The sequence below is a fragment of the Python bivittatus genome, unplaced genomic scaffold, assembly GCF_059951505.1.
Source record: "Python bivittatus isolate LINGU-HERP-01145 unplaced genomic scaffold, Pbiv_v1 ctg000000_np1212, whole genome shotgun sequence".
Taxonomy (NCBI): Eukaryota; Metazoa; Chordata; class Lepidosauria; order Squamata; family Pythonidae; genus Python; species Python bivittatus.
The window spans coordinates 3,019,603-3,033,520 of record NW_028277028.1 but is presented as its reverse complement, the minus strand read 5'-3'; the positions used below and the strand labels follow the sequence as shown (position 1 = coordinate 3,033,520).

Sequence of the window (13,918 nt, the reverse complement as noted above, 5' to 3'; positions counted from 1 at the left end):
GCTATCTTTGGATACAGGGTAATGAGAAAATTAAGTATTTTCACCAATATTATATTGAGTCTCAGATCTTCATGAACATGTTTGCATTGGGGGAAAGGGACTGAAACTATTGCTGCGTGTTTTCAATACATTTATTAATTATGCAGTGTTCTCTGTTATAGCAAGATATGCTGCATGTGTAATAAATCTGTGGGTTTAAGGATCTAATAACATTTCTTCCTTTAATTGGATCAGGTACTCATGTCTGGTGTATGTTTTTGGTGATTCTTAACCTTATATGCAAAGTTGCTGATAATAATTAGTAAGGCATCTTGTTCTTTTCCTCTCACTCTTTTAAAAATAAATGTTAATTTGCTAAATATTTAAAGCTGTATAGCTAACTGCCCAAAGAAACATTTATTTAAGATATTTTAGGCTACCTTTTAGAGCAAAGATTTCACAAAGTAATTTCCAACACACTAAAATGAATATTTTAGAAAAGTTGTGTCACCCAGGTATTCCAAATTATGGTATTTACTGCAGTTAATGTTGGTGAAAAATCAAGATTCCTAAATCTGTGACTGATTCAGACTCATACAACAGATTTTGTATGGCTAAGCAAGAAGCTGGCCACGTTTATGGACAACATTTAACTATTCAGGGAGGTTTAAAAAAAAGCAATTATGAAGAGCTCCAGGAGGATTTCTTGAATTTGTTGAATCATCATCTAATAGCAATGGAGTTCAATTTAAACAAGCATAAAGTAATGCACATGGTCAAAAAAATCCTCACTTCACATATACACTGCTGGGATCTGAGTTGTCTATAACTAACCAGGAAAAAAAATAGTGGATAACTCAGAGAGGATGTTGACTGTATGGAGCAACTTTGAAAAAAGGCTAATTCTGTGCTAGCAATCATTAGGAAGGAAACTGAAAATAAAACTGCCAATATTACAGTGTCTTTATGTACATCTGTGGGTGTGTCTGCATCCTGGATAATGTGTAAGGTTCTGGTCATTACACTTGAAAAAGGATGTAGTGCAGGACAGCTGGAAAAAGTTACAGAAGAGGGCAACCAGACTTGTTGGGTTGCTCGAGCATCTTCTCTACAATAAAAGTCTAGAATATTTGGGTCTTTTTAGTTTAGAAAAAAAGTAAGGTAGAACATGATTGAAGTGTATTAGTTCATGCATGGCATGGAGAAAGTAGACAGGAAGTTTTTCTCTTTAAAACACTGAGGTCAGAGGTCATCCAAAGAAGCCGATTGGAAAGGCATTTAGAACTAACAAAAGGAAGCACTTGTTCCCACAGTGCATAATTAATCCATTGAGTTTACCACCACAGGATGTATTGATGGTCACTAACTTTGATGGCTCTAAAAGGAGATTGGATAAATTCAGGGAGCATAGGTCTGTTAACGGCTATTACCTCAGAAATGTGAAGAAGGTGGGGCTATGCTTGTAAGAGGTCTGAAGCTCTTCTTCCAAATCCATCTGGAAGTTTAGGCAGCCCTACTGTTAAGATTCCTTTCAGACATGCGGAAGAAGTACAGGTAATAGAAGTACAAATGGAATTATTTTTCAAAATGACTCACTTTTAATCTTCAGTAACTTATCACAACATTCTTTTGCTTGACTGCTATAAAAGTCAGACTGGCTACATTTTAAAGTATAAGCAAAATGTTCCTGAGTATCAAAGCTGCGTCCTTCTGTGGGTACACTGGCTCTTCCCCCACACATTGGGCTAGGATGGGGGTTTGAGCTGTGTGATGTTTGGTCTTGCACCTGGGGGAAAGGGTACCTTTGTTTTTAACTATGTTTTATGGATTATTGTGAGGTGCTTAGAGTAATTTTATGAGATAGGTAGCCATATAAGTCTTGCAAACAAACAAACAAATTTGATAAATTCTAATATGAAACTTAAACCCTAACCCAACTGAACACTCAATTTAAATCAAAACCATCAAAATTCACAGCTTGCTTTTTCAGCATGAGATAAAATTGTTGTAGAAATGTTTTCTGTAGTAAGTAATCCACTCAAAGAAAAGAAGGTTGAAAAACCATTCAAAAGTTGAAGGTGGAAGAACAAACATAACATGGTTTGCAGAATTGATAATCAAAGAAAATTTATAGTCATACTTATATGAACTGTTGTTTTGTCACATTTTAGCCTTTTTGCCTATGGTAATTGATTGGTTATTTGGATTCTTTTAGCAAGCAAATGCTTGCTCACCTATGACTTAAAGGCAAACTTTATAAGTCAGATTTTCATTGGAATTGAATTAATTTAAGAGCAATTATGTGGTTAAAATTAATGATTTAGGACATATTAACTTCTTTGTTTCAGAGAAGCAAAACACTACACAGGTTTACTAACATATAAATCAGGAGAAGACCAACTTTTATTAAGCTATGAAACCCTAGTATTTAAAATAGAAAACATTAAACATTTTAATATATGACCAAAGATCAAACACAGATTTATAAAACACAGTTGAACTCTTAACAGGAACCCGTTTCATTCAGGATTGAATCTATTGTCATGTTTTCACAACAGCTACACAGACGTTAGCTACTCAAAGTATTAAATAATCATTCATATCCAAGAAAGTACAATGATATAAAAAAAAATTAATTAATTCCTACCATTTACTTCCTAATGCATTAGAGATAATGTTTTACTTCCCTGTATGCAGAATCATATATCCAAGTACTCCTTATCCAGTTTTGGATTAGTTGAGGCTATCAAAAAACGGTCAGGGAGATACAGAAGAATTTTGACCTCACTTCACTTTCTTCAGCCCTAGTCTTTTATGAAACACGGTTCTTCTTGAGTTGCCTTGACTATTTATTTGGATCTTGATGCCTGACTAGGAGCCTGGGTGATGCAGTTTTTGGTTCAGATACTCCAAATCCAAGAAAGAACTGAGATGATGCACTGATATTCTCAAGAATATGCATGGCGAAGAAGACCATGGTGGTAGATGTATGAGTTTTGATGTATTTATTTATTTAATATTCTATAACCATTGCTATAGAAATAATATCCTTCCACTGAACTTTGGAACATTAAAAGCATTGATGCTTTTTTAGGATCAACACACAATATTGTTGATGCAATAGAGGTAAGTCAGAGTAAAGGTATTTTTATATATGTGGAGGGTAATACAATTAAGAAAAGAGAATGTGATGGCAAATAACAACAGTGAGCCTAATAATCAAATTATATACTCCACTGCAATTTCTCCATGTGGGCAATGGAGTATGATCACCTATGCAACCTGACTGCTATTCATTCAAAAAGGTTAATATTACTAAGCTTTTCATGCAGGAATGAAAATAAAAACGACATATTTATTTCAATTAAGCAAGGCCCTTCCCCTCTTCAAAAGCTATTTTCAGGAGGACCAGATTTGAGTGGAGAAATACTAGGAAGAGAAGAATTAGGCACCTGTCTCTGTCCTTTCTTCTCAGTCTGAATTTGTAGCCTGACAGTTTTTTTTCCCATGTAACCATGGATGTGTATACTATATGTGTAGTTTGGCCCTAGATTTACAATGGTAGATTTTAACATTTCACACATTTCTGGATTTATAAGAATAAAGTACAATAGAGTGCAGCCCTTTTTGGCAGACAGTAGGGGATAAAGATATCCTCCCCCCAAAAAACTACCTCTGGATATTATAGAAAATTCAAAAGAAAAACTGGAGGGAGATTTGGCTTACCTTGGATAGATGAGGTAGACTAGATTTTTTTTTTATCCCTTTGTCATTTTTTTAAAAATTGCAGTTGCTTAAAGTAGCTCTGTGACTCGTGAATGCCTGAATCTTTCTACTGTTTTTTACAGTTGAGTCAGAAATACCATGGAAACCACATCATGTCACATAGTATAGTTTCCATGGTAATTTTGACCCAGCCCCAGAAAACATCAGAGAGAAGTCAAAATCTCCATAGGTTGGGCAGATGTTCCGGTCAGTCTTGATAATAATTTGAAAAGTGATGGGAGGAATAAAAAATAATTAAAAATCAGTATTGACTGCCTCATTAATTAACATAAGCCATACCTAGCCCCTCACCTGGAAAATCGCTCAGTTGCAGGGTAGTCTTCTCCCTATGCTCATTGGGAAATACCTAGGTAGAGAAATTTCCCTGAAAACTGCCAGAGTTAAGGTTTGAACTGAGTCCAAAAGTTCTGAAACTGCCAAAAATCACACTGTATGAAAGGAGTATCTGTAATACATCATTTTTGATGGTGTGTATGGACATGGGCAGAACTGAGGGTAGTTATTAGAATCTGCCTGGAGCGCTACTTTAAACTCACAGATCCCTTGAAAAGAAGAAAACTGAAATGATTAAAGCATGATAAAAATGGGCTGTTTAGATTATGCTGGTGCGTTATGTGAGCACCTGCAAAAATTTCAGTTTGCAGTGGCAGATTTTAAAATAATCCCTTTTATTTTCCATATATATATTGTGAGTTTTGAAATATCATTATTGGTTGTTATGTCCTTTAGACATATTTCTCATGTTAGAACAAATATTTTGTGTGGTTGTAAAATGGTAAGGGAAGGGTTTATCAGGCACTCTGTTTAATTCAGTAAGATATTTGCACATAAGTAGGAAAGAAAAAATGTTTGTTTAGGAAAGAAGCTGTAGATCACAAGACATTTATGCAGACCAAAATTTAACTAATTTAATTTTAAATCTTGTCAGTTGACATTTAGTCTTTTGTTGAAAATAAAACACCAGTGAAGTCCATTTGCGCAGATTTGTGCAGAAGAAATAATAAATACTTGTACAAGCTGTTGCTCACCTTGAGAAAATAAAAATGAAAATTCAGCTAAAAAATCAGCTAACCAAGAATAGTATCACCAGGGGTTATGTAGTTAATAGTAGGTTGTAGAAAACAGTGGCAGAATTACACTATGAATTTAAGTTGCCATTTTCAGAGGGCATCAGGTGCAAGCGAGATTGAATTTACAAAGAGGAACAGACAGAAGTTCTAAAAGAAAAGAAGCCATACAAGGTCTCTTCATTTCTCCATTCCTTCCCAAATGCAATGCAAAATTTATTAAAGCAGATGGCATTACTGACAATACTACTTGATTGCTTAGAGCTCACTTACTGTTTGGAGAAAGAATACTAAGGTTAAACCCACCCAGAGGCTAAGCAAGAGAGTGCTCCAAATGTTGCTTCTTCACATGGAGCTGAAACTGTCTGCTGGATGTAAAAGATAACATCCAGCTAGAGCAAAACACCATGGAAGGGAGAATTTCTTTTGAATTTCCTTCCTATGTATTTTGGTATCTTGCTGCCTAAGTAGCATAAATATGGCCCAATGAATTTACACTTGAAAACTTATTTAGTAGTATACTACTACATGTTAAAAGTAGTATTGTATTGTTCCTTGCTCCACAAAAAAGAAAAAGACAATTATTGGGAACATGTGCTTTAGAGCTCTGAAATGGGTGTTGTATACAATGTGCTGTGATGGGAGACAGACAAGAGACTTGCACTGCCTTTGTGATTTCAGAATAGCAGGGGTCAGCCATTATGCTTTGGCCCTAAATATTACAATTAATTTGACATGACAATACTGGGTAATGTTACAGTTTGGGGGCTGATATTAAACTGCATGCTTTATGGCTGATATATTTGGCCTATTTTGTATGTGTGTGTGAGGGAAGAATAGCATCTTGCTTGAAGAAGAAGTCTAGAGCAGAGGTTTTCAAACTTTTTCAGGCTGCAAAGTTGTTCATTAAAAAAAAAAATCCAGAACCCCTGATTGGGGTGGGGCTTTTGAAAGTCAGCTTTCTCTCTCTCTCTCTCACACACACACACACATACATGCTTTCTGCTGCATCTTACTGAGTAAGGAAAAAAGAAGATCTCTGTAAGGGACTAAGGATAAACTCTCTGCAAGAAACTAAGCCTTTGTCCCCTTTAGTCCTTTACAGAGAGGGGTTTTTTTTCCCCTTCCCTTGCAAAGAGTTTTTCATCCTTAGTCCCTAAGGGGAAAGTTTCTGAAAGGGATTAAGGGGGAAAAAATCTCATTTGCAAAGGGCTTTTCTCCTTTAGTCCTTGAGGGAAAACTCTGTGAGGCAGAAAGGTTTTTTTCCCTCCCTTTGTTCCTTGTGGAAAGGTGCTCTCCCCATTCCCTTAGTGCTGCCAAACCCAGTTTGAAAAATCTAGTCTAGAGGACTATTAGGTTCCTCTAGAACCTAATGGCACAAAAGAGTATGTAAACATTTACATACTCTTTTGTGCCACTTCAGAGGAACCCAGTAAAAGTATTCCCTGCCTATAGATTTTTGCCTCATGGACCATCACTGCTTGTTTCCCCATATCTAATAGCTAACTTCCTGGAATACAGAGAAAGAAAGGGAGAAGAGTCTAGGGATGGGAAGGGGGTCATATAGAGTTATGTCATTGTATTAGTACAAAGTGCTTCAATTTGTTCAAATTTAATTGATTTTAGCTGGTCTCCCTGTGAAAAATAAACAATAGGTATGGATCAGTATTAGTGGTAATTGTATCATGCTGGGTTGGGAGACCAGGATAGTCTCTCACTTCTGTCAACACATAATAACAGTCAATTTGTAATGGAAAATTAGTGAGACTGAGAAAATGATTATATATTTTCCCACATGGCTGCATTTTAAGTTTTTCTTTTTTTCTTTTTTGTTGAATTAATGCTGCAATCTTTATAACCAAGTTAATGCTGCAATTTCAACCTGGGACCATTGAATTCACTGGTTGTTTTCATATAACACAAACAACCATCTATCCCTTCCCTAGTGAGTTGATTCATCTGTATGGGCCAAGAACATATCACACAGGATGGCTGTAAGGAGTTTTTCAGAACATGGCAGATGAGGACCAGATGGACATTTCAGCTTTATCTTTTAAGCAAGGCATCCATTCATCCATTAGTGAGTCCTAAAGTGGTTCATGATTTTTAAATTGTTCTCCCCCTCATACAAACTTGGGGGAGGGAGGGTTATGTACTCTTTGCTTTTCAGCCCCCTTTACATCTCTCTTTGTGGCCATGGGGATGTGAAAACTGTTCAAGAGAAGGGACAGAGGAGTTCCAGAGACCCATTTTTTTGCAGGTCCTCTTTAAGAGACCTTTTCCATGTCAGGAATGAGGAGAATTAACTAATTCCTTGTTAAGCAGTTTATACTGCGGGAGTGGGGAGTTGTTGACCAGAAGGAATTAGTTTAGCTTGATTCCTTGGAATCTCTGCTGTGGGATCTCTTAGGCAATCCTTTCCCCCTAGGCACAGGTGACCTATCTATGGGGTCACCAAGTGCTTTGGGTGAGTAGCATGCATAGAAGATATATGCATATAACTGCTACTTTTTCTCATTCTATTCAAGTAAAAGTAATAATGTGATAGCTGATGTCTGTAATAGAATGGATTTAGCTAATAGGTTTATTGGCCAAGATTACTGATGATGTTCTTGTCTTAGACTGAGTTAGTACATCCAGAAGGAATCTGTTCATTTTAGGGTTGCTTGTTGGTAAGAACAGATTAATTTCTTAATGTTATTTTGCTCAGTTTCTCAGTTTTCCATCCCATTTCTTTATCAAAACTCATCATGACTATTGTTACACACGCTGCTCCCAGGTTCGGCTTATGGTCACTCACTCACACACTCACAGCCTGTTGAGGCATCTTGCAAGCCCCCCTTGCTTTCTACCTGGGTTTTCCAGATGGGTGCGGCTGGAGCAGGCAAGACACACAGCCCTCGTCAACAGCCAGGAAATAATTAGGGACACACACACAAATCACTTCCAACTGAACACTGAGGCACAAGAGGTTCTTTATAATACACGGAGACCCAGTGAATTTAAAGTAACAGCAAAACTTTACTGGTTGCAAGGTACATTTGCTCTTTCTCATACACACACACGGGCTCATCTAGACTTACCCACGTCCTTCCCAACTAGGCTGCCAGGCACTAGCTAGAGGGACAGAAGCCACCAAGTTTGGATCCAAAGATGATTCAGCTAACTCAGAGTGGGCAGGCTTTGGGACTCCTTTTATCCCCAAAAGTCCTTGCTTGGTTGATTTAAAAGTGGATGGGATTGGAGTGAGGGTTTCCATGTGCTCAGGCCCAACTTCTTTTGTCTGGTTCAGGTCCTTTGTTTCCTTAACAACTTGCTTCCTTCTTATCTGCCTCCCCGAAGGGATCTAATAGAAAAGATTCCTGGCTTTTGTCCTCTCTGCTTACATGCCTGCTTCATCTTTAGGTTATGGCAGCTTTGGCCTAGTCTCACACTATGTTAAAAAGCCCACCCAAAATTTATATGCATTTTTATACTCATTTCTCCTACTATGTGCATTTTTCACTTTTTTCCAAATATGTACATTTATACGGACTTCCTGTAACTTTTGTGCATATTTTGACTTGCATTGTAAAATTGAAAAAAATGCAGATATTGACTTATAATTGTGTTCCAGTTTATATTACTTTGGGGAACTAGGCATTAGAACTGAACCAGTTTCTTATTATCCTTACCCATTGATCCATTTCTGTGATTGTGATAAAATGCTTTTCACTTTCTTTGGCTGATGTACCTGCCATAGTCACTAGAAAGGAGTAACCTTACTGAGCAGTCCCTACTAACATCTAGTGTAGATTAGACTCGATATCATAGAATCATAAAATTGGAAGTGATCTCACATGTCATCAAGTCCAACCGCCCCCCCCTCCCCATGCACACTGCAGGATTCACTACACCATCCCCAGTTGATGAGTATCCGAGCCTCTGTTTGAAAACCTCCACTTAAGGGGAAGAAACCACTCCATGTGGTAACCTATTTCACTGATTGATAACTCTTACTGTCAAGAAGTTCTTTCTAATGTCTCATCTATATCTACATCCTTGAAGTTTCATGCCATTAGTTGTAGTCTTACTCTCTAGAGCAAGTGAGAATAAGTCTGAGCCCTCTACAGTGTGACCTCCCTTCATATATTTGAAGACAGCTATCATGTCCCTGCTCATCCTTCTCTTCTGCAAGCTAAAAATTTCAACCATTCCTTGTAGGACTTGGTTTTGAGTCCTTTTATGATCTTGGTAGTCATTCTCTGCTAACAATATCTTTTTTGAACTGGGGTGTGCAGAATTGAATGCAATACTCCAAGTGAGGCCTGAGCAAGACAGAGTAGAGCAGTATGAGTACTTTCCACGATCTGGACTCTGTGCTGTTCTTGATGCTCCTCAAGATGTCATTGGCCTTCTTTGCTAATTACATTGTTGGGACATGTTGAGCTTGAGATTCACTAGTATACCCAAGTCCTTCCCACATGTGCTGTTCTTGAGCCAGATTTTCCCCATCCTGTCATTTTCTTATGTTTTTCTTACCTAGATGCATGACTTCACATTTCTCCATGTTAAATTTCATTCTGTTTGTTTCTGCACACTGTTCTACCCTGTTTGAATGTTTTCCCTATCTTTCCAAGTATTAGCCACCCCTCCTAGCTTTGTATTGTCTGCAAATTTGGTAAGCATTCCAACGTCTTATCCACATAATTTATGGAACAGCGCTGGACCTTTTGGCACCCCACTTGAGATATCTCTCCAGGTAGTTTTGATGCTGTTTATAACTACCCTTTGAGTATGATCTTTGAGCCAACTGTGGATCCACTTAATATTTGAGTTGTCAAACCCATATTTGACCATTTAGTTAATAAAGATGCTATAAGAGACTTTGTCAAAAGTATATGTTGGGTTGTGATGCTGTGCTAAACTAGAAACTGCAACTAATCCAAAGTGCAATGGTGAGGCTTCTTACTGGGCTCAAGCACTAATATTATGTTTTTATTTTACTGACTACGTTGACTCCTAGTTCATTTCCAGAATCAATTTAGCATATACTTTAACCTTTAAATAGAGACTGGGATATTCAAAGGACTGCTGAGTTTTCTAAATGGCTGCCTATACATTAAGATTTTCAACAGAGACTGCTCCTGCCATAATTTGAGGAACTATAGTTGACACCAGAAGCAAAGGTTTACTTAGTGATAACATCCCACATTGTGATCCCCATTAATGAGATACATCTAGCATTTTGTATTGTTTCAATAACAGGTGAAGGTGTTTACCTTTTTTTTTCAATTCATTTAAATTCTGTATACAATTTTTATATGATAGTTATTTGTTTTTAATTCATTAATGATGCTATTCCTTTCTATTGTGTTGTTTTAATATTCTTGTTTTATTATGCTGATTTTAATATGTTAATTGAAAGTGTTAATATTTTGCATATTGTTCTAGAAACCTGTTGAAGAGAAGGGAATATATCAAGTACATAATTAAAGAAACACTGTTCACTAATTTGGCTTCTGTAGTTCCTTTAATTCATGGGATATTTTCCCTGTAGAACCAATGACCTTTAAAATATAGCTTTTACAAGCAGTCCTTTTTTCCTGTGATCAGGTTGCATGGCTTCCATTTCATGCTTTTAAATGGAATGATTGCAGACTTTGTTTGACTGCAGAGATTGTATTACATTTTGTTTGACAAGGAAAGCTAAAAGGTGCAGACTTTATTCAGAGTTTTGTAGTTTAAATGTATAGAAGATGCAAAGTAGCTATGATTACATGCCAAAACCACAAAGATCAATTGAACATACTTAATTGGTCCTTATCTTGCAGTTATAGTTTAACACTTCTTTTTAGAAAGATTGCAGAAGGATACAGTTACTGCCTTTCTGAAGTACTCTAGGTGTATAGTTACCCATTCCTCTTACTTTGTTCCATTCTCTCCCCCAATTGAATCCCAGATCCTTCATTACCTCCACTGAACATGTTAGCAATTTATGTCATTAAAAATTTAGATCTGTGAAAAGAGCACCCTACAATTGTTAAGGAGCTTGCAAAAAAGGCTTTTAAAAATCATAGAAGTAGAATTTTAGTGAATAAAGTATGGCTAAAATCTATAGATGATTAAATCTATAATAGTGATATTAATTTGTTGATCCAGTGGCACATCCAAAAGTTTTTCTTTTTTCCCCTTTGCTTTGGCTGTCAAATGCCATATCTTAATCTTTTTAAAACTGTATCACTTCTACAAAATATGAATTAGTAATAAAATCAAAAGTAGAAAATTCAACTAAAATTAAGTCTATAAAAACTATGAAGTCAAAAACTATCAAACAACAAGACTTGCCATCTTTTCTTCCACTAGAATAAATACCTTATATCTTTTCATACCTGTTAAGAATCAGTTATTAAAATTTATGGCAAAAAGGTCTGGTACAGCTAGGAGCATCAGATTTAGATATAATGAGAAATCCCACTTACACAAATGATCTTTCTTGACAAGACATGTTCCGTTTCTAAAATTGCTATTACAGATACTGGTTTGTTCATTAGAGTTTGAATATGGTAGAGTTTCCTTAATTCAGATGTCTCAAATCACTACACTGCACTGAATTTTCACTCTCCCCCAAGATTTGAAAGATGAGAAATGGGGTGATAAGTGGAAGCATGCAAACATGACACGTATGCAAGAACTTTCACATTAAGAGAAAACATGCTATTTTGTAGGTCTGAATGAACTCAGTTTATCCCAAGTCTGAATCCTAACTCTAGGCTTAATAGAGCTCTGCATGTTCTTGCACTTCCTCTTGTCAATGGAAAGAGACCTTTCCAATTCCCATTAGAACAATGTGGAAGCAGAAAGGAATGCCCATAATACTGCTCAGGTAAAACTGCTACCATTTAGGTAGGGGTGCATTTCCAAGCATAAAAAGAGCCTCCTAAATGTTGGAAGCTAAATCACCTTCCTCTCCTAATGTAAGGATGGGCAATCAATGAGTCTCATTTGGCCTCCAGTCCTATTTTTATAGGGTTTCAGAATCATATTATTGAAATTTGCCATAGATTGCCCATTGTTAATGGTATTTTTTAATTTTTAAAGGTGGCATGTATATGGTATAAATATAATCACATAGAACATGTATTTTAAAGAACTCAGATGCCATGAAAAAGGGGCAGGAAGTTTCAGATCTTCTCATGATGACACTGCCTGATTGCTTCATCTCCTCCAAACTCACCACCACTAAAAAGTATAAAGAAATCCTGTGGTTCTTGCTTTAAAAGTTTATAGCTGCTTCCCAAAATAGCAAGATTCCTTCCTTCAATTATTGCAATCTTTGAAAGCCATTCCCCTTAGTTTAGAGTGAGATTTGGTTATTAAAATCACTGGGACTTAAATTGGCCTGGGTGGGAAGTGACAGAGGCTTGGCCTAGATTTGGTCTGATCCACAAAAGCTGTTGTTATTAGGAAACCAGCTGCACTGTAGTTAAGAGCGGGAAATATTAAGTCTCCTCCAAATTACAAGACAGCTATCCTACTCTTCTCAGTAATTTTTGCTCCGAAATGAGAAACGGCCTATAATGGAAAGGTGCTCTATGTTTACAAACTCTTAAAACTTTGCAAAGTAATTGGTTTTTTTCCCCATTTAATCAAACAATTGTTTTGATTTTCTTTTTGATTTCTTCTCCTGTTTCATATCACAGCACCATCTCCAATCACGAATGTGAAAAAAGGGAATGTCGCCAAAAATAGCATCTCACTCTCCTGGCAGGAACCAGATCGACCCAATGGCATCATCCTGGAATATGAAATCAAATATTTTGAAAAGGTGTGATAGTCTGTTTGCAAGGTCATACTGACTTTGATTTCTCTCCTCTTCTGTTGATTTGGAATAATTTCTGTTAAAAAGTATTGACATCATTTTTTTTTTATTTTAAATTAATGCCAAATATTGTACTGGATTAGGAACTTTCAACATTTATGTTTATGCATGCATAGACATATATTTTCATTAATACATTACTCATGTCAAACAAAAATTTTCTGTCAGTTTTCTGTCAGTTTCATTTCCAACCCTATTCCATTAAAATAAAGATGATGTACACTGCAATGCCATACTCAGAAGTAACCATATTTACTTCAGTGGGACAACCCCCAATTACTAAAGAATTGGAATTTAATTAGTGAGATTTAGATGAGTGTGAGAATTAGTATTGCTGTCGTTTCCCAAAAAGTCATGTGCTTTGAAGTTATTTAAAACACAGTATGTGAACCCTGTAAAATAAGGCAGTGCAGCATAATGAAACGGTAGGCTGCCTTGCTAAAGAATGCCCAGTAGTATTTTGTTGGCGAAGAAGCTTCAAACTAAGAACTACTTACTTCATAGCTCTGTTTCCCAAGTACACTCATTTTACATTATTCCATTTGTATTTTTATAGAAACTATTTTGGTTAATTATTTTAGTTTCAAAATGCCAGGATAATACAAACAGAAAATCTACACTAGCAGCTTTTGTTACTTTATGCATCTACTTTATGCATCTTTGCTTTCCCTAAATAATAATTGCAAATTTCAGTTGGATTGAAAATGATGGGGGGTTTCCTTTATAGATTCCTAAACGATGTCCCATGTGACTAAGCTATTATAATTCCAGAGTTTCTATAGGAATTATTAAATTAAGTGCATCTAGTTGCCCATTGGATCATGGCACACGAAAGCATCACAAAAGACACAGGCAGCAAAAGAGAGCAAGTAAAGACAGTTCTATAAGTTGCTGCTCCATCAGGGGGTGTTTTATACTGTTTGCCAAAATGCAGTGCTTTTGTGTCAGTCAGACTACTAACTGGAAAAAAAATATTTCAAGCCTTTCCTTAAAGGGGTGTACAAATCATCAAGATCCAATTCAAAATCATCAGTTTGATTCAAAAGCATCCAGTTTGTCTTGACACATAGATCATTTTCCCACTAAGGACATCTTCTAGAGTCACTAACCATCATTGTGCCAGAGTAATAGTGATGAGGACACTAAAGGATACCACTTCAGTGATGACTGGATAATGCTGTGAAGACAATGGGAACATGGCCACAGCATTTTTTGTCAATTTGAT

The 13,918-nt window shown here is 36.4% G+C and overlaps 1 protein-coding gene across 2 annotated transcripts in view; it reads left to right on the top strand.

Moving 5' to 3' along the window:
* Nucleotides 1-13,918, top strand: part of EPHA5 (EPH receptor A5) — a 208,917-nt gene that overhangs the window by 134,312 nt on the left and 60,687 nt on the right. For both annotated transcript variants that reach the window (XM_088134025.1, XM_088133984.1), the window contains exon 4: nt 12,515-12,639. In XM_088134025.1, the coding sequence (XP_087990151.1) occupies nt 12,515-12,639 (125 nt within the window). The remainder of the gene's footprint in view (nt 1-12,514; nt 12,640-13,918) is intronic.